We start from the raw sequence: 21,184 nt of genomic DNA, 5'->3' as shown, positions 1-21,184 counted from the left end.
CTCAGACTTGGCACTTCAGCGGGATTGTATTCAAATATTTAGGACAAGGTCACAGTGTTCGTGGTGATTAATGGAGGTCACTCCGGACCTGTCTTTCAGTTCACCTTGAAAGCTATAAAACCCTGCTGTCTAGTCTTTTACTGCAGGAACTGTGAATTTGAAGTATGTGCTTGCAGTCACTGATCAAATCGACACCATCACCTCAGATGCTGCAGCGCTCAGTATTTGACATTTGAAGTGTTGACATTGCCTTAAAGCACTCACCAGAAAAAGGTGTTGGTCCCGTCGTCATAGACTTCACACTCGGTGTTTTTCCGGTGCATGCTCTCCCTTGAAGTCTGCTTCATTACATTAGATTTCATATGTGTGCTCTGATCCGGACAGCCCGGTTCGACCGAGCCGTTCTTGATCTGATCGGCGGCGGATGTGGCGCACTTGCTGGTGGCGTTGATCGTGGCCACGCCGCTTCTCTTCGACTCGGGCTTGGTCATGGCTCTTACCCACCGCCCGCTCTCGGTTTTTTAAACGGATCCGGTGCGGTGTGGTTTATCCCTGGGCTCTGCTCCGGTGTACTGTCATCCGCGTCAGCCCCACCCAAGTGACTGTCAGCATCCTGGGGTAGTCGGAGAAAATGAACGTTACTAAGACGATAGATAGGGAAGAGAGAATAACCTGAAAATCACGTCCTGCAGACAGTTTAGGCAGTTGGCTCCTGAACACCGCCCAGCACGGCACAGTACAGTAACGTTATGTAGATGCATTCAAGATGTTAGTTCGCTCTGACTCTTTCTGTCTGTGACACTGCCTCCTTAAACCAACGTATTCCCTCAAAAATGAGCAAAGCAACACTGTCAGGTATCAACAATGGCGACAACTTATACACAACCAACGTATGGGCATTTAATTAGCTTTCACGTGCGAACAAATCACAGTGACGTTAACGATAGATGCGCCGCGATGAGTGCGATATAATACAGTTTGGCTAGCTGCGTTAGCTAACTACATGTAGCAGGCTATTTTTGACTATTTGACCTTGCTAACTAGGCTTAGTTAACACACAAGTTTGTTAACAATTAACCCGCGTAAAACCACCATTACTCGAAGCAGCGTTTAACCATTTACGCGTTAAATATTGTCTCGACGTTAGCTAGCCGCGAGCGTGTTTACGTTACATTTAAGCTAACGTTACTCACCAGTTCAGTTTATGGGATTACTGACTGAAGTCCGGATGAGTTCACGAGCTGCTAACGCTACATCGGTACGGACGCTTAAAATCCGTTTCGTAAGTAAAAAGAAAAACAATTCAGCGGGTGAATGTGTGTCACGCCGCCCTCAGGCTGCCTCTACTGTGGCAGCAAACACACAAACCGCTCTCAACCACAGACTGTGCAGGCTACACTCCAGCTCCAGACACACATGGGCACGCACTGGTGGCAAGCTAACAGCAGCAACAATTCCATATCCGGTCTACATTCTTCACAATAAAAGACGCTCGTGTAATCTAACATTTAATTGTTTTATTTTACAATCAATATTTAAATCGGAAGTCTCACTTGTTTTACTTTACTTATTTTTTACGTTGGCAGCCTGACCTATCTGGCGGGTTTAGCTGATGATCATCCGCTATTAATGTACGCTTTGTTTTGAACAGTTGACGTTTTAATGTTAAAGTTTTTTATTCCCACAGTTATAATGTGTTACATACCAGTAACTGTACCATACCGCGCCGTTGAATGAGCTAAACTGTGAAAACATGTTATCAAAAACACTCAAAACATGTTGGGTAAACGTGTGTCGTCACTTCCGCTTAGCTACGTCTCAGAAATGTTCAAAAATAAAATAAAATTTCAATGGAATTAAATAAAATAAGTAAAATTATATAAATAAAATAAAATAATAATATAAAATGTGATTTAAATATTTAAAAAAAAAACTAATTAAAATCCAATAATTATATTTCAGTAGTATGGTAAAATGTGAGTCAAAACGGAGCATAAACGCCAGTCAGTTTTTCACAACTTGGCAACACATTAGTTAGTAACATACAATGGTGGAGAGTTACATTTACTCAAGTATTTTACTTACAATTTTGAGGTAATTGTACTTTACTTTTGTATTTCCAGTTTTCTGCTATTTTACATCTCTACTCCACTGCAGTTTGGGGGCAAATTTTGTACTCCAGTACATTTATTTTACAGCTTTAGTTACAAGTTACTTTCAGCATTGTAAGTTTTTTTTTTTTTTGTTTGGTTTTTTTTTTGTCCACCTGCCACAGTTGCTAGTGGATTCCAAAATCTGCCGGCCACTGAATAGTTTACCATTGTTTTTTGGCTGTTGAGTAAAGCAAATCTAGCAGCCAATTGCATACTTTACCAGCATTTGGCTGGTGGCAGATTTGTGTTGTTAATGCAAAATATAAATCAACTAATAAGTTATGATATACTATTATGGCATATGGTACACAGCAGCATATAAATTAAATTTAACTTCACCTTAACAAGCTGCAAAATTTAGATAATTAACACATATATTCATTAATAATCATAATCAAATATATGTTATTGTGAGACTGGCCATTCTGTAGAGCAGTGGTTCCCAACTGGTCCAGCCACAGGGTCCAGATTTCTCCTTAGTCGTTAGCTTGAGGTCCCACAGTCTAATACATTCAGCCTCATACTTGCGTTTGGCCATGCCTTTGACCTAGTTTGCTGTCTCTGTCAAGTAGCTATCAGTTAGTCACTCACTCTACAGCAGAAAACAGCACCTCATAATAAAAGCTTTGTGCTGGAAATTTACTGTGCTTAAAAATAAAGTAAAACATTAAAAAATAAAAAAAAATAAAGTTTTACTTGTGGTTCTTTAAGTATATTTTGATGCTAATACTTTTGTTCTTTTGCTTATAAGATTTTTAATGCAGGACTTTGACTTGTAACAGAGTATTTCTACACAGTGGTATTGTTACTTTTACTTAAGTAAAAGGTCTGAATGCTTCTTCCACCACTGGTGATATATTACAAAGGGGTTTTTCTTTCTTCAGAAAGAACCAAACCTCATTTTATAGCACCACAGCATTGTGGTCACATCATTTATCACTTTAAAAATCTAGACATTCAAAGACAAAGACTTGTTGCTTTTAATTTAAGATGCATAAGAGTTCAACTCAGCCAGGCAGTCACTGCTGGGCAATCATAACCTTTTGCTTCGACTCCACTCCACCAAGTTTGTCTGGTAAAAGATACACTTAGAAGATCCTCCTTGAGACTTCTTTTATTAGCTTGGAAAATCCCTCAAAAATCCCTCAGCTGACACCACATGGCAAAACCACCTTTATCTCAGTCTTGTGTGACCAGAGCGAGGGGACTCCAGGCCAGAGGTAAAATGGAGAAAAGCTCTTTTGTATTTAGTGTTTTTGTTTTGAAAAACTTTTCCTCAAATGTAGGGGATATCAGAGAAGAGTGTTGCACTTTTGTCTCCACTACATTTATCTTGGGCCTCTTGTTAATTACTTGCAAGATTAGGTTCTACGTATAATAATGACTTATGATTGATCATTAATCAAACAGTGTGGTGTAGTTACATAAACTGCCATTATATAATTCAAGTGCATCTTCAGCCACTGCCCAAAGCCATCATCTTAGCTGACCCTTTGAGTTTATTTTTAGGAAGAGAAAAAGAGGCGTGTACACCTGTTTGTTTGGTGTGCGTTTGTGAAATGATTGGCATTGTGCTAACCACAACCGAAGGCAACATTCTCTGCAGTCTGGATGAGGCTCATTGTAGGTCATAAACTGTGAGGACAGAGGTGTTGTCATTGCAAAGGTAAACGAATGGCAGGAGTAGCTCAAGGTTTTATGTATTTGTCCAAAGTCAGTGACTGCATGTCATATAAACCACTTAGCACTCTCACATAAAGCCCCTTGAGTGATGCTTCTCCTTTGAAGACTCTTATTGTTAAACAAATAGATATTCTTTTCATACACTGACAGTCTCTCTCAATCATGCAGCTCTGTAAATCCCATATTTTAAGACATTTAAAAACCCCAAAGCCTCCAACAAAAGACATCTGCCCTTTATGCACTAAAAACTGCAGCCAAACTAGTCAAGTTCAAATCTAGTTCAAGGCAAGCAAGACAAAAGCACATATCTGTAAAGTCTTATCTTGAAAGGAGCAACACGAGTCAGGTGCAAACACTGCATAGTTGCCTTTTGAATATTTATTTCAATTTAGGTCTTTGCTTCAGAAGTATTATGAAAACATTCCAGGAGCTATTTTTAACTATTGAACAAGCAGCTCCGTAAAAATGTGTTTAAAGCACTGGGCACAGGTTGCTGCATTCCAGGGCATGTTTTGGCTGTAACATCGTCCTACTGGAGGATTTTTAACTGTTGGAAAATGGACAAGTCAGAGGCGATAACAGCTGCAATCTATCAGCAAAGTTTGGAAAATATAACTGTAGATGTTCAGAAAGCCAAAGTGTGTCATTATCAGTACATCAAGACTAGAGCATGATTTGATGACAGAATCAAAGGGCATTAACAGAAATGTAGCTACAGAGAGTAAAGAATATACTCAATATTTTAGTTTGGAATGGTGAGACATGGCTGAAGTCAACAGACATGCATGGTTATCACAAGATATTAGAGATACTGACATCATATACTGTGTGTGTTCTATAATTACGTGATCTTACAATGTAAATTAAGCGGTTTACTTTTGATTGTCTGCTCGTTTCATCAAACAGGCAGGATGTAATCAATCAAAAGGTCTGATGAGCTTACAGATACTCACGCATTATTTGGCAGAGTGGACCATTAGGTAGGAAACGGTGGTTAGCTCATCCAGGAAATCACTCCAGACGGGTGTGTCAAACGATGGCTCGCTTCAATTCTAAAGGCAGCATGCAGAGAAAATGGTTTTATAGGGGTAACATGTGGCCGGGGGGTCAAATTACTATTCATCCTGCTTCTAAAGGGGCCTGTGGTGATGCCTGCAGCCCCTCTGACATCAAAAGGATGAGTGTGTTCAGGTGAGTGGTCCAGGTGGGGGGGGGTGGGGGCTGCCAACTATGGCAGCAGCACTGCAGCACACAAAACACTTCTCTTGATGTTGGCTATATGTTCTAGCAGCAGATGAGAAAACATGTAGTTTCTAAGTAAGTTAACTGGTAATACAGATAAGAGAGCCTTTACTATCATCCATCTATATACAGTGCAGTGCTTATAGGAGTGAAATGGTGTTTCCCTGGTCCAGATGCAACACAATAGAATGAACAAATGAACACAAGGTGCAAAGACAGGTATGAAAGACAAGGAAACATGTAGTGCAATAATAGAAAAATACATATACAAGTAGTATGGGGTCATGTGGTGTGAATGTGAGCGTGAATTGTGTCTGTCTCTATGTGTTAGCCCTATAATAGTCTGGCATACAGTCAAGGGTGTACCCCGCCTCTCGCCCAGTGTCAGCTGGGATAGGCTCCAGCTCTCACTCTGACCTCGTCACATATTGACATTTTGGTCATGGATTTTCCACTCCCAGATACAAGGAGCAAGGTACCCTAAGTGCGTTGGTTGTTGACGTTCTAGGACGGCGTGTCAGGTTCTAGCTACATGCATTGTATTCTTTCAAAATACACTTCCGTTTTCACAGGAAATTTACAGTTTACATACAGTCTCTTTCAAAATAAATGCACATGGTTGGGTTTAGGATAGTCTGAGTGGGCGGAAGTTCGCTGCATAGATCAGCCTCTCATTGGGCGGAATGAGCCACCTGCTGAAGTCCCGCCCTATCACCTCCGGTTGTCATAGTCGAAAAACGTCCTTTACTAACTTTTGCAGTGTTTGATCTTGCGGGATGTAGCTATTTTTCTGCCATGGTTCGCGTCCTGTAGGCGATATTTTTGTGGGCGTGTTACACCAAAACCTGTTTCCCCCCGGCAATATTTTTGCAAGCGCACCATTGCTGTGGCACCGCCAAGAACGATTGTGATTGGTTGAAAGAAATAAAAAAAGCTTTTTTTTCGTTTTTTTTCCTCCAATCTTAAAGTGAGAGTCGGCGCAGCCAGACCTTTCTTTTCTTGAGAAAGGTCTGGTGAGCGAGACTAGGTTTAGGAAAAAAGAACAGGGTTTGGCTTTACAATGTTACGGAACGCGAACACCGCTCTCTCGGGCTGAGGTCGTGCAGTGCAGGGCAGACGCAGCAGCAGCTTAGCCATGTATCATTTCAGTGAGTCGGACTACGCAGTACACAGTCAGGGCTCCTCCCGCCAAGCACTGAACGATTCGGTGAATGAATCTTTTGAACGAATCTTTTTAATGAACTGATTCTAGTGATTCAGTAACATCTGAAGAACTGCTTTGCCCATCACTAGTCAAGAGCTGCTCCATAGATAATGAATGGGAGCCTGATTTTATGGACCCACTGATGGTCTGTCTTAATTTTTTTATACCAAAATAAGCTTTGTTCTAATGTAGTGTTCTCAGCTCTAAAAAAAAGAAAAATCAGCCATGTACCCTTCCCCTGGGTGCTCTCAGTGTCATCTATAACATCTTTTCCAGTTCATTGTTTATGAGGCAGCTCCAGACTTAGTTCATATCTACTTACATTCTTGGGCTGTCTTAGACCACTGGAATAATAGATATGAATTTTGAAAATGGGCAAAGTCCCCCTTTAAAGTGGCAGATGCAAATAAAACATCAACTTGAATAAAAACAAGAACAGTTCAATACAAAAAATGATGTACCGTTGACATACAGAGCTTCAACAGAAAGTCTAATTTGACTTTAATCTAACTTTACATACAAACTTGTTCTCAGGGTCAAGGTTTAGCAGTGATGTATTGGATCTTTGACAATAGCTGCAGCACATTCAAGGCTCCTGCACATCACCTTCAAACACATTCTGTCCAAACCTGTTTCCAGTTTTTGTCTGCTATCGCCACAAAAGTCTGGAGAACCTTTCAAACTTTGCATTTAGCCCTCGGGGTATTTCCATTTCTGTCAAAGAGCAGGTTAAGCCAGTGTGGAGGTATGTGCGTGTGTGTGTCAGAGAGAATAAAGCTGAAGGACATCACACCAGTCGACTGACCTGCTGCTCCGATGAAAGCTGTGAGATTATCTTCCCTTTGAAAGATAACTAATGCAAAAATGTCTCTTTGAAAGTTCGCCTGAGGAACATAAGTCTTTCTCCAGCTTGTCAAAGTTCATCTGTGACCAGTTTGAAATTGAGTAATAAGATGTGACAAGGAAGATAATATTCTGCTCAGGGATGTTTGATGTCAGAACAAAAGCACAGGTTCTGCTAATCATCACGGCCTGTAACCCTCTTAGTAATGTAATGCTAATGCAGTTTATTGATTACAAGGAATGTCAATAAGGTGAAAGTGGATACTTTAATCAATAATGTATGAGATACTATTGGGTTTCTGTTTAAATACTCTTGCTTTAAATCAGGCTAATAAAAAGGCCACATATTGGTGAATATATTTCACCACTAGAGGGAGCCAACAAACAACACATGGAGATTTCTTGTTTCATGTTTATAATCAGAGCCAAAATGATGTCAGAGATCATTAGGTAGGTGTGGCATTAATCACAGCTCAACTTAAGAGACCAAACATTCTGATCTTGTCATTTTTATGATTAAAGAACAGCAACAATCAAGACAAAAATATCTGAATTTATGTAAAAGACGCAGAAAAGATCACATCAGGTGAGCTGTATAATCAGAATCAGAGACACTTTATTTATCACTGGGGGAAAATTGTGATAAATTACAGTGGCTCTGATGTATAGAACAGAGAATTACATTAAGGAGAAATAAAACTGAACAATCAGTCATTGCTCATCTGTATATACTAACTGTCAAATCTCTACAATGATACCTGCAATAATGTATATTTGCTGCTCAGCCTGTCGAGTGTGCAATATCAATACTTCCATCGGTCAGTAATGTGAAATCAGTCATTCAGTCTGTCTCCTATTATATTCTGTTTCTTTTGGGTGCTCCCTTATTATATTGCTTTATGGTTTTTTTAATATATTGTTTGCTTATTATATAGCTCTTTGTTTTTCTTTACTTTACTTATTTTATGTATTTATATATTGCTTTGTATTTTTTTTCAACTGATGCTTCCTGTTTACACTATCCCTCTGCAAATTTCCCCACTGTGGGACGAATAAGGGATTTTATCCCATCTTAAGAAGTATGAAAATCATAAAAAATATGTTCATTATGCCAAAATGTTTAACACTAATATGTGAAACATTTTAAAATATAAAAAACATGTACATTGTGCTATGTTACAATGAATAAAACTAGTATGTACTGTTTAAAAATATAAAATATGTGCATTTTGTTAGGATTTACAACACATGGCATGCATAGAAATATAACTAAGAAATATGTACAGTATGTGCATCATATGTTAAACATACATTCAACAGTAGTGTGTAGTAGTAAGGACTATTGTTTCCCAAGATGTTATTTATAGCAGTGGTTTCCAACCTTTTTCCTTAAAGGACTCCTTATCTATCATTGAGTAAACTGATGATGACCCCTGACTAAGTGACATATTTTATGGAAATTTCATATTATGTTCAAAGCATAACAATAACAGTACCGAAAAACTGATAAATTGTACAATGAACCCAAATAGAGAACACAATAACTGCAGAAACTGACTGTGATTTGGATGAATTTGGAGCAGATTATTTCCTTTAAATATCATACAATTAATTCTCTGTATTATGGATATTTTTGGCCATTGTTCAGTTAGCTCTTTGGTTGCTTTAACAGTGTACTTTTCTAACACAAGCAGAAAGTGACGGCTCTGTCAGTGTTCAGGTCTTCACTGTGCCCTTATCCTGTGAGACTTTCTTTTAAGTTTATATCTTAACTAATAATCTAAACTTTAAAATTACCATTTTATTTTATTTTGTTTACTCACAGAAACGAATGAAATGCTGAGATATAGGCCTACTGTGTGTTTTATAAAAAGTTTTCTTTCACCCCTTAAAATCAAGAAGGCCCCATGACAACCCTGTAAAGCTTTGGCCCCCGGGTTGGGATCCAGTGATTTATAGTTATTTGTCACAATAACCATATAGCTGCATAATGTTGTGTCAGTTCCCATTGATTATTTTATTGTAGAGGATGTAGTTACCATTTATGTAAATCAGGAAATCATTACTGATTATTGATCACTCACAAGATTTGATCACTCCAGCTGCTGCTTACCACCTAATGATGCTATGTGTGCCTATGTAGATTCATTTGTAGCATCACTATAGCTCAATCATATGTCCAACCTGAGGACAGCACATCACCTGGTGAAGGGACAGCACTTTCAGAGAGCACCTGGCCTTTAATAAGCAGGCTGCTGCTTAACAATGCCTCCTCACACCTCTCCCCAGGTGGTCTCACACTTAAATTCATGTGACTCAAGTAACTCCCACATGTCACATGTGCCCTATTATTAACCTATAGGTGACTCTCACATGACATCAGGGTGTCACAAGAAAGTGTCCTGTACACAGAGACAGACGCAGTGTATTGTTGAGCTGTTATCTGCTCACTCTGTTCTCTGTACAAAGGTGTAAATAAATAAATAAATAAATGATGATAAAAATGTTTACAGCGACTCCATTAGCACATTAAAATATAAGACGAGATGAGATGCAGTTAAATGTGTTGATCCAGAGGATGGAAATTTAGCATGAAACAAACAAGAGATGACCACGATAGGTAAGAATGGTAGAAAAACACAAATGTAAAAGTTAGACAGACACAGTATGTCATCCTAGGCTTGTGTACATGAATTAAATGCATGTGCAGTCAAGATATTCCACATCAGGATCAATATACACACCTTATAGCAGGTGTAACACACAAAAAAAAATTAAATGTAGATAATGTGACTCATGGTGGAAGTGTCCACTCTCACAAATCTGGGTTTTATTTTAGGAAGGCTTGTTTGCATGTTTAACAAGCTCATACTGCAGTACCACGTCTGTGCCACTAGGGGCTGCTGTGCACCTATCCTGCACTACTAAGGCGTTGTCTGAGCGTCCTGACTGTTTGGATCTGAGGACAGCAGACCGGATACACTCTGCAGACACTGTGCGCTCAGTTACTGAAGGTTTGTTCTGACTTTGAGGAAAGTTTCAGCTCAGAATGAACTGAATAATGATGCATGACAGTTACTGAAGAATGATCCTCCACGTGCACACACGCACGTACACTTAGCCTGATTGTGCCATGGCAGCGGTGATTTATACCTTTGTGCGTAACTTTGCTGTTGCACACTGGAGGTGAACACCTGTTTTAATCCAATGTGATAATGACACTTTGGTTTTCACGGTAAATTGAGCATGACATGTCTTTTTGTCACTGCAGGGGTTTAATTTTCTTGTCAGTGTTGAAAAGTTGGTTGTAAATCACAATTAAAGTGCATTACAGTGATCTGTTTAACACATGACGGAGTAGAATCAGTTAGAAGGAAAATAAAGAAAGGACACAATTTCATTTCGCTGATAATTCTGCTGAAGAAGAGCTTAAAGAGTTGATAACTGCTCAGCTGGGCGGAAAACATGTTTTATTTATGACCCTGTCTTCTCTTAATGTTTACTCGCTCATGTGCGTAAAACCGAAGGAGCTCTCTCAGTGTAAAATCCACGCAGACGGCTGAGTGCACACGTTTCATAACCAGAGGAGCTCTTATTGTGATGAGAGAGAAAAAAAGAAGGGAGTGTGCTGGGACAGGAGGGTGCATGTAGGCTACTGTATATGCTGGGGTCAAACATCGGACAGAGAAGGAAACCAGCGACATACGTTTGCTTTACATTTGTTTCCATCGAGGCTGTAAAATGGTTCAACAACCATGTAGTGCTTTCATAACATGAGACGACTGATCCTCTGTAGGTCCGTTATCGAGTGCAAAGCGCAGCAGTAACTGTGCAGAAGAGGGAGGAAAAAACACTCGTGTCCGATAATGGATGCAAAGCAACCAGCTGCTTGTGTAAGTACCCAGCGGCGATCCAAAAAGTGCAGCTCCATCACTTTGACGCTGAGTCCGCTCACTGTTCGCAGAGATTTGACGCTCCAGTTGAAAACCCAAATCGCTGCGCTCTGCTCGGCGCACAGCCAAATGAGCACCAGGGGCTGATGGGAAATCAGGGTGGGGGCTGTGCGTGTTTTGGAGAGGGTTGGACTTAAAGTAACCAATGAGAGAGTCGCCAGAGGTGGCTTCTCTGACTGGGGAGTTGTTGGAAGATTATATACTCCACATCTCACCGAGAAGGTACATTTAAACAGAAGTGTGTGAGAGGGAGAGACGTGCGAGGCGAGAGGAGAAGGAGACACTCACTTTACGCAGAACAACAACAACACTTGATAATCTGACACTATCTGACATCAGGGATCAATCTGCTTAATTCCGCATCTTTTTTTAATTTCTGGTGTTTTTGTTGGAAAGATTTTTGGAGATGTCCAACGTCCAGTTATCGAGCAGCGCACTGGAGAGGCTGGTGGCCAGGAGGACCTTCCCCCTCCACAGACGCACAAGCGTCTGCCGCAACCTCTTTGGACCGGTGGATCACGAAGAGCTGAGCCAGGAGATGAAATCCAAGCTGCGGGAGATTTCCGAGCGGGACCAGCAGAGATGGAACTTTAATTTCGAGACCAACACCCCGCTGGGTGGGGATTACGAGTGGGAAGAGGTGCCCGTGGATACGACCCCGGTGTTTTATCAGGACTCTGTACAGAACGGCAGGACCAGGGTGCCTGAGACACCCGTCAAGCAGAGGCCCTCCACGGACTCTGTTCTCCCGGACACCCCTGATATGGATGTACTGGAGCGCTTGGCCGTGCCAGAAAGCAGCAGCACTCCCTGCCCGGTGGAGGTTAACCAGGAGAACCGCACAGACAAGCTCAACTCAGGGAAGCCGGCTCACAGACAGGTCCCGTGTGTTAGACGCAAGAGGACGGACACTTCTAACAACAACACACACATCACAGGTAAATTTAAAGCACTGTAAAGATGATACTAAGGCTGTGGGCGCATTTGGCTTCAGGGCTGCGCACTGTATCCAAATTACATCCTGTCTGTCTCCCGTGTGCGTAATTTCGACTCAGGTTGATTTATGTGTATTAACTGTGTTTCTTCGTTCCCACAGACTATTTCGTGAAACGAAGGAGGGCTGCTGATAAAAAATCTAATGATATGAGCGCTTGCCACCTCTCCAAGTCTCCAATCCCGGTGGAACAAACTCCACGAAAGAGGATCCGTTGAAGGTATGAAGATTTATCGTATTTTCCAAACTGCTCAAACCGTTAAAAATCTTTAAAACCAGTCTAATATGAAAGCTCCGCTTTGTTACACCTCAGGCAAACAAACTGTTAATTATTAATAATAAGACCTGCGTTTATAGCTGTCTCATAATAAATGATTTTTGTTTTGTTTTTCCTGCGCTAACTGGAAATGATTACGTGAGCCATAAAGTGCAGACAGTCATATCAGGGAGGGGGGTGGGGAGGGCTTGTGGTGGTGAAATCGCAGTTGTAGTGATAGTAGTAGCTGTAGTAACACCCGTGGCTGGGGGGAGGGGAATGTGCGTCACGATGTGGCGGGAAAAGGCTTGGGTAAAGGGTGACGCCTGCTGCTGAGGTTACATCTCCTGTTTCCTCAGAAAGCTGACTCGCGTCTTTTTCTCCGGAATGACGGTTCCTCCTGTAACTCACCGTGTGTTATTCCCTCTTTCTTCAGGTGTTTTTGCACTATTTGCCTGCGCATTTTGAGGATCGAGATGAGGATGTTTCTCCCTGCAACTTAAACCTCCGGAGAATGGAGAATATGGGGGATGGTGTATGGGAGAAAGAAGCCCGACCGGCCGGTTGCTTGGGCTCGGTGCGCCCCGGCGGAGCGCAGCCTGAACACCGGACCAGACTCTCAGGACTGAACGGTTTGGGGAGGAGGAAAGAAAGAGAGAGGACATTTCGCCGAATGACTTCTATCCAGTACAAATGTAGCATTCATTGTTGCTTTTGCATACAGCCACTCGACAGTGTTAAATGTTTTAACATCTGTGCAATCCTAAATTACTTTAAAATAATTGTCTACACTGGCCAAAAGTGTACAGCTTTATAGAGACAACAGCCTATAAATGTTTATTTCTGTTCTGTTTTTTTTTCCTGTAAATGTATATTTTAAGACTATTCTAACTTATAATTTATTTATGTTTCTTTATATTTGTTAAATGCCTTGTTGATTTAGCCAAAGGGCATATTTTTATTTTATTTTATTATTTCCATTTTGTGATATTTTTTTTGTGAGGTTTTGCAATCATGTAGCTTCCCCCATAGTAGTCCACACTTGAAAAGGAAAAAAATAGGTTTCATTGTGTTTCTGAGCCGTGTTTTTTTTTTTGTTTGTTTTTTTTTTGTTTTGTTTTGTGGTTTCATACAAGTGCCCTAATTATGTCTTGTAAGAGATGAGAATAAAATATTTTTCACTTCAACTGTAAAGCGGATTTGTTGTGTGTTTGTGTCCTGTTTAGTTTTGGGGTGTTGTGAAACTGTGTGAGTCAAATTAAGTCTTGCAACTGAAACCGAGAAAAGAGACTTTGTGTTGTCTGGTTTCTGCCTCGTGATTTTTACATTTAGAAAAATAACAGCTTTATTGTGCTTTAAATGAAAGCTGCGTGTATTCTGCTTATTGGCTGCAGGTCTTATGAATAATTTTAGATGTGATTTATTATGTTTCACTCAGGCATCGGTGCAAAGTATGCACAATAGACACCACCTAGAATCCACGCAGTGTAATCGCAGACATTTATGACTCTCCACCTCCCCCGGGGGCGCAGGTACATTACTTTTCATTGAGCTCCGCCCGTATCTGTCTGCCTCTATGGGCTCGTATACCTTGCGGGGGGAAAACGCATTCAAACGTGCAGCCTTGGGCCGCATGGCAGCTGCGGGATATAGGCTGGGATTTAAAGGCCCTTTCGCCCCTCTAAAGAAGCAGCAGCTGCCTTTGGATCCCCGCTTTGTCCGCCACGACGACACCCCCACATCCACCCGCACTCAACAAGCCCTCTAAAGACCCACTCACACACACTGTTTACCCCGCCGTGGATACACCGGGCGTGGAGGCCACCTGCCAGAGCTGGAAAAAGAAAACTACTAGTCTTTGTAATTGTCCTCGTCTATTGAAACAAACCATTCAACAGGTCATACTTGCAAGTTTACCCTTAATTGAAAGAAGCCAAATGCAGCAGTGTGTGAATGTGCGCGCAGTGGGCCTTGACAGTGCGCGCACGCATGCAGGAAACAAAAGGCAACATTTCATAATTTTTCCATAAGTTTCTCCATTGGGTTGAATCGCTTTGACTGTGTGACATGAATGTTTTGATGAAAATGGAGACTTTTGATGGCCAGAGTGACTTTGTCAGCTCTATGCAGCCCATAAGCTCTGACGGGTTTGTTCTGATTTCCAACACAAAGCGCTCTCCGGCTCCATTCTTTCCTTTTTGTTGCCATATGGCAAATCCATGTAGACATAGCCAAGACCCATTCAGTCAGCCACAGAATGTCCTGCATCAGAGAACAAAAGACACTTTGTCTGGCTGCTCTATTGATACGAATGGGCGAGAAAAAAAATATTATAATTAATCTATGGCTATATCCAGCTAATTAACGCCCATATGCCCACGGGGAGCTGCGAGGCCATTCAGTGTAGTTTTAAATTCTCAATGGTTTACATGTTAAAGACAACAGCTGTTCATGTGTTACTTTAATGAAGTCCCCTCTATGCTGGAGACTGGACACATTCAAGGGCTCAAGTCCCCCCTCAGAGTTAAAGGGGTCATCTTCCTTTATTTGTCTCTACAGCTGTGCAACTATATAAAATTTGTCCCAATAAATAGAACTTTAAATCGCTTTCGTTCTCTCAAAAAGGTATTGAATTTGAGCCATTGCAGGAGAGGTCACAGGTTAAGGCCTGAAATTCAACTCGGTAAGCTTCTCTTTAAACGTGGAAAAGCAAACGTAGCTGTATCTTGAACAGTAAATCATTTTAATCAGACTGTAAATGCATAATAATATGTTAGATTTATCCCAAATAATACAAGCCTCCATGCTTAGGCCTTATATGACTCGGTGGGTTTTTACAGTTTAAATGGGCTCCACTCACAGAATATGATAACTTAATTCAGCCCCTGCTGTATGTATGATGGACATAAAGGAAAGAGATGACAGCTAACATACAGACCTCATTAACAAGCCCACTACAATGGAATATAATTAAACAACCAGCTGCTGATGGAGGCAGTCAGCGTCGTGAGCCCTTCAGCCTCCCATGTGACCTTTAACTCACACCCACAGTTTCATTTGTCCCAGTCATCAATAAAATCTTAATGCTTTTTTCTTTAATCAGTTAAAATTAAGCTAAAATGTTTGGACGTGTATTGTGTAACATTTACTGTGAGTTATGCTGCGTTCAGGGACATGATGCTGGGCTGGATAAAAATTATTCTGACCTTCTGAAAATGGATCGATGTATAAGACTTTAACAAAAGCAATATATTTTTTATTAAGAGCACTAAGACTTTATATAAACAAGCCCTCATTCCTTTAAAGAAAAACATTTTTTAATTTATTTTAATTTATAAAACATGTATTCATTCTAAAATAAAAAGTGCGTCAAAATAAAACAGGGAGGAAAACTGCTTTTATCTGGTGTCATTTATTTTGAAACGGTGATCACTTGGATTACCGAGAAGAAAAGGAATACATTAATATCTATTTCAGTCTCAATCTGTTCGATCTTTTTATCAGTGTAATTAAAGAAGCGCTGAGTAATGTTAAATAAATATAGTCCATGCAAAAGTCGATCTTAAAAATTAATCTTTCAGGCACAATGTGGCCTTTGTGTGTGTGTGTGTGTGTGTGTGTGTGTGTGCAGAGTCTGTTCTATCTTTAGTAATTAATCACATTGGTTGCTAATACAGTCTCCTCAGTTCTCAGTAAAATGCATCACAAGTTCCTCCGAAATGTTGCTCCATTTTGGGTCTGACGTTTAAACCACTGTGACACATACAGTGGCTTTGGGGCTTCATGCAAATGTAATATAATTTCAGAGAAGAGAAAAAAAAACTCAAATTGCATTTTCCCCTCAAAACACACAATTAACGGGACTGTCTGCAAAGGCTGCAATTAAATATAGAAAGGAGGAAAATCAGCCAAGGGGAATTAGCATTTTCCATGACCATCTGGCATCGGCGCAGGCGACAGGGAACAAAGACGAGCTGGATGGAGAAGAGAGGCGAGTGTGCCATCGCATTGACCTGCAAATGAGGCTTTGTCACCGAGTTAAAGCTCCCTGACCCCCTTTACCCCCCTCACCAAAAGAGACTTCTTTTTTTTTAACCTATAGCGTAACGAATTGAGGCCTGAATTCAGGTCTGAGTGTGTTTAGGAGCTGCAGATCAAAACAATCGAGGAATTATCGAGAAAAGTGCAAACAGTCTGATCTTGCAGGTCTTAAATCAGATTCTCTTTAAATAAAACAATTTCCAACAATCATTTCTCCTCGGATAATGGTGAGTTATAAACATGGAACAGTTCAGAATGAAGCTAGTTATTTCCTGTCGCATGCTGGTTTTCTGTTGTGGCAAGAGATGAAGTAACATAAATGACTCAAACACAAACTGAATGGCGTTAATGTGGATATATTTTAGCGCAAGCTGGGCTTTGACCTCCTGACGCACGGGCCTGTGGAGCTACTTTACGCACCAAAAGGCAGCTCCTATTTTTCTTTGTCGCTCCTCTCGCACAAGCCTGGCAGTAATTTCACGATTAGTAAATTATAATCAGACTAATGGAAACAGTTCAACAAAAATCTGAAGTTGTTCTTGTGTGTTTCTCTGTTTTAGCCTCGGAGCTGCGCCCTGGGATCTTCAGTGCAATGACATGAGAGATGAGAGTGCGTGTGTGTGCAGAGGGTGTTTTGGGGGGTTGGAGGGTGTTTGTAGGATTGTTGGACACCTGTGCCCCCCCCCGCCCCCGTCACCCCACCCCCACTCCACTCCATGAGTGAAGTGGGCAGACAGAGGCCCACGTGTTTGCATAAAGGTGATTATATCCGGAGGAGGGAACTGTTGTTTGGGTGTGTTTCTCTCTGTCTGTCTTTCTTTGTGTGTGTGTGTGTGTGTGTGTGTGTGTCAGACAAGCCAAATGAAAAAAACACTACATTTTAAAACACGTTAGACACTGCATATCATAGTTTTTTGTTTGTTTTTTACAAATTGTAAAGCTCTCACTCATCACTATGCGCTTTATTCCAGGGCGAGTTGGCCTTCTTTGACCTTTCATAGGCTCGGTCACTGGTATTTGTTAATTCATAAAGCCATACTGGGTAAACTCCCTTCATACATTTGCACTTTACTGACTGTCTGAGTTCTCAAGATTTAGTTTTGTTGTCTGTTCCTGATGCACAGACTTAGTCGTGTAAAAAGCTTTTATGTGCTGTGCTCCTCTCACTTGGAATAACCTATGTGAACTGGTGTCTCTGCCTGATTTTAAAGCTCTCATAAGTACAAGGATGAATGAGTGATTGGGTCTTGTCATTGTGCGTAGGTGTTCCAATATTTCTACATGTTGCTGTGTATCTTTTATGTTTTTTATTGTTGTTTGGTTTTGTTGTGTGCTGCTGTCTTGGCCAGATCCCCCTTGAAAAATAGATTCTTGATCTCAACAGGACTTACCTGGTTAAATATGGGTTAAACAAATAAATATATATATATATATATTAAGAATTCATTAATTTATTTTATAGGAGTAAAATGACACAAAAATCCTAGAGGACTGCAGTTAAAAGCATTGCTTAAACCATTTATTTCCAAAGTGGTCCTCCATGGAAACAGCAAACAATACAGAGAAACATACAGATCACTGCAAACAAATAAATTACATCATAAACCTACTCGACCCTCCCCACAACTCCTCCTTAACTTTTGTTCAACTTTTTTTTGGCTTTGTTTAATATGCTGGAGCAGCAGGGAGATCCCAGTATAGAAAAATGAGCTTCTTGCTATTTTATCATTAACACCTTGTGACTGAGTCATGTGTGTCAGGATGTGAAGGGCCTGTCTTTGTTTGTGGTGCAGGAACATTTAGTTAGTGATGGTTTTCTATTAGTATGCTTATCATATTTTCATGTCTTTCAAATGACACAAGAACAGGTGACCTATATAATATGATTCATACACTGCAATGAGCTTCATGCATGGTAAAAACTATTGTTTTTCCTGGGAACTTCAATGTGTGTATGGAAACATAGAAATGTGAATGTACAGTTATGTAAATACTTGAGCTAATCATCAATAAATAATCATCAATTAATCACGGTGACTTATTGTATATGCATGCAACCTCCTCCTTTTTACGTAGCCTTGATTCAGCTCTGGTAGTAACCAGCTACACTCCTCCAGGTTGCTTTTTAATGTATCCTGGGTTTTCACAGATCTGGGGAAGCAGCATTCTCCCACTCTGCACCTTGGACATCTTCAAAATGATTTAAAATTAGAACATGTATATCCACCAATGAATTTAAGGGCATCATAAAGAATGTGGTGACAGAGACATGCTTTTTTTTCCTGAGAGGCCAGTTTGAATAGTTGTTGTTTTATTGTGGATTTTTTGTATTATATGTTGTATTTGCTGCATTTGAAGTGTGTTTTGATGCTGCTACCTGGGTCAGGTCTCTCTTGTAAAACAGGTTTTCTGTCTCAATGTGAATTCCTGGCTGAATAAAGGTTAAATAAATAAAAATCAGAGCAACATTTACCACCAAACTGATGGTTACTTACCAAATGAAATCATGAATCTTAATTACTGTATTACTGGGAACTCAGTGTTTTAGTCTAGTCCTGGTATTTTGTTAAGTGTTTTACGTGAGTGTGTTTGTGCACTGTCACAAACGTAAAGTTGTTGTGGACCTCAGGAAGAAATCAGCAGCTAATGGGGATCCTAATGAACTAAATTAAACCTGCATGACATAAAGCTTGACCTTGTGTTGCAGTTATTTCAGAAAACATCACCAGACAACATGGTTGCAGTAAAACACATTGATAAATAACACACACGTACAATACATGCTCTAAAACGTTCATTTTTAGCAAAAAATATTGTTAATTGTGTTGTAGAAATGTTTTTCCTTTAGTCAGCATAAGTTAAATAATTTAATGTAAAGGTTGTAAAAGTAGAAAACACACTTTATGAGAAAACTACAGGACTTTAACGTTATAATAACACCACTGTTGATAATTAATACTAAATATAAGGGAGGCCACAACAGAGCCCCTCAGCATTGAAACTATATGTCAGATATCTTAAACAATACGGGGACACCAGAGAAAATGGGACAGTAGTAAAGTAGCCTACATTAATGGAGTTACATCAGGCCCTTTCACCAATATTAGGACATTTTGTAGGTCAACTTATTTTTGTTTTGGTTCCTCTAGATGCAGACATGCCTCAGTGTTTTTCTTTTTTCTTTTTCCTTCTCCCAAGCCTTTTTCTCTTTACATCCACTCAGTATTCATGCCCGCGGATAACAAAGAGCACGGCTCAATCCACGCAGGAGGCGGTGTGACAGGGAACTCGTGGCAGCTTTTCAAATATCTTCTTTCTGTCTGTCTCCTCCTTTTCTTTGCATCGCGACTTTGGTCTCGGGTGGAAGAGGGGGAGGAGGGAGGTGAAGGGAGGGGAGAGGAGGAGGAGGAGGGGGGTTAATCAGCCTCCCACCTCAATCTCTAATTCACTTTGCTCTCCCCACGCATCAAGGGGATCGGATTTAACACTGCCCAGAAGAAAAGCAGATCCTTTACAATGTTTCACAACGTGATGGAGCGAGCGGCTTAATGTCTGCGGCTGCTTCTGAATCTGCACTGCAAAAATATACAGCTGACTATTCAGAAAAATGGAGGAGGTTTGGATTTTAACTTCAATTTTTATGAGGAAGATTGGGGAAGTGACGTCATACTGAGATTTATTTATCTTTTAAATGCAGTTTTGGACATTTCTGTTATTATAAATGCAAGATTCTTAATTATTGGCCTACACTTTGGACTTGTTAAATCAATATTTTTTTTATTATTATCATGTTTGTGTCAGCATGAGTGCAGTGACCATTTAGTCTGCAGACTCTGCATTTGAAAGGATTCACTATTTATCTGCACTTTTGGAGAGGTTTGCAAGAATATAAAGAGATATTTCGATATTTCGTTGAATGAGATGTCTCTTGTATACTATCATTCAGTTTTTTGTTTGTGAGGAATAGCATGAAAAATCTATTAATAAAGGCTGGTTAAGATAAACTTATCCACTTTAAAGACATTAATTACACCGGAAATAACTGAGGTATTTCTATGACTCTTTTTTTAAGTTGCAACACTTCACATGTTAACATTTTTTTCAGTGTAAAGGCCATCAATTAAAGGATGTCTATCCTCCACAGTCCCGCCATTTTCCCCGCTTGAAAAGGTCAAGAGGTCACGCTATTGATTTGGCGCCAAAAAGCACTAAATTCCATCATCCTCATTCCGCCACAGGAACACCCAAAATATCAAAAATGTTTTCTTCAAATGTTAGAAAACAGTCAAACTCTTTTATGATCATTTACACTGTCAAAAATATGGCCTAAAGTTAGAGTCTGAGACAAAGGACAATCTTGTTTAGTCTGCTTTGGAGTGAATGCACACACACACACACACACACACACACACACACACACAGTCACAAGCACAGCTAAATGGAAGGCAGCTATTAATAATGGTACGTGTGCATCTTTCACGTCTATTATTGTACTTTATATTACACTCGATGTGCCCTAATTTAAAACTGTAATAAATTCACACCCATCTGTATTTTTAGGTGATTTAAAACTAATCTATAACTGTGTGTTTATGGATGTTTTGCAGCACAACCTGAGAGATTATAGCAACAGCCTTTAATTACTTAAAGTATTAAAGTAGTGACATGTCGACATGTGAAGCAGGAAACTTTTAGTGAAAGTCAACAAGCACATTTTTTTCCACCCAGCTCCTCAACACTAAACAAACATCAGCTGAAGGACCTGGTCATTTATGTTGCAAGTGTCGGAGCTGCCACTGTGTCCTTGAGAAAGAC

At 40.2% G+C, this 21,184-nt stretch overlaps 2 protein-coding genes across 2 annotated transcripts in view; one reads left to right on the top strand and one right to left on the bottom strand.

The window, feature by feature from the left end:
* Nucleotides 1-1,422, bottom strand: part of ptdss2 (phosphatidylserine synthase 2) — a 32,841-nt gene extending 31,419 nt beyond the window's left edge. The window contains exons 1-2 of the mRNA XM_049573514.1: nt 1,194-1,422; nt 265-613 (exon numbers count right to left, since the gene is read on the bottom strand). Coding sequence (XP_049429471.1) covers nt 265-491 — 227 coding nt within the window. The 5' untranslated portion in view covers nt 492-613; nt 1,194-1,422. The remainder of the gene's footprint in view (nt 1-264; nt 614-1,193) is intronic.
* Nucleotides 1,423-11,280: 9,858 nt separating this feature from the next.
* Nucleotides 11,281-13,522, top strand: LOC125888048 (cyclin-dependent kinase inhibitor 1C-like). Its single transcript, XM_049575223.1, has 3 exons — nt 11,281-12,016; nt 12,175-12,292; nt 12,765-13,522. Exons 1-2 carry the CDS (start codon nt 11,485-11,487, stop codon nt 12,288-12,290), a joined length of 648 nt encoding a protein of 215 aa, XP_049431180.1. The 5' UTR covers nt 11,281-11,484; the 3' UTR covers nt 12,291-12,292; nt 12,765-13,522.
* The last annotated feature ends 7,662 nt before the right edge of the window (nt 13,523-21,184 follow it).

Source organism: Epinephelus fuscoguttatus, linkage group LG4, assembly GCF_011397635.1.
Source record: "Epinephelus fuscoguttatus linkage group LG4, E.fuscoguttatus.final_Chr_v1".
NCBI lineage: Eukaryota > Metazoa > Chordata > Actinopteri > Perciformes > Serranidae > Epinephelus > Epinephelus fuscoguttatus.
The sequence above is the reverse complement of the archived record's forward strand: the minus strand, read 5'-3'. Positions and strand labels throughout refer to the sequence as shown.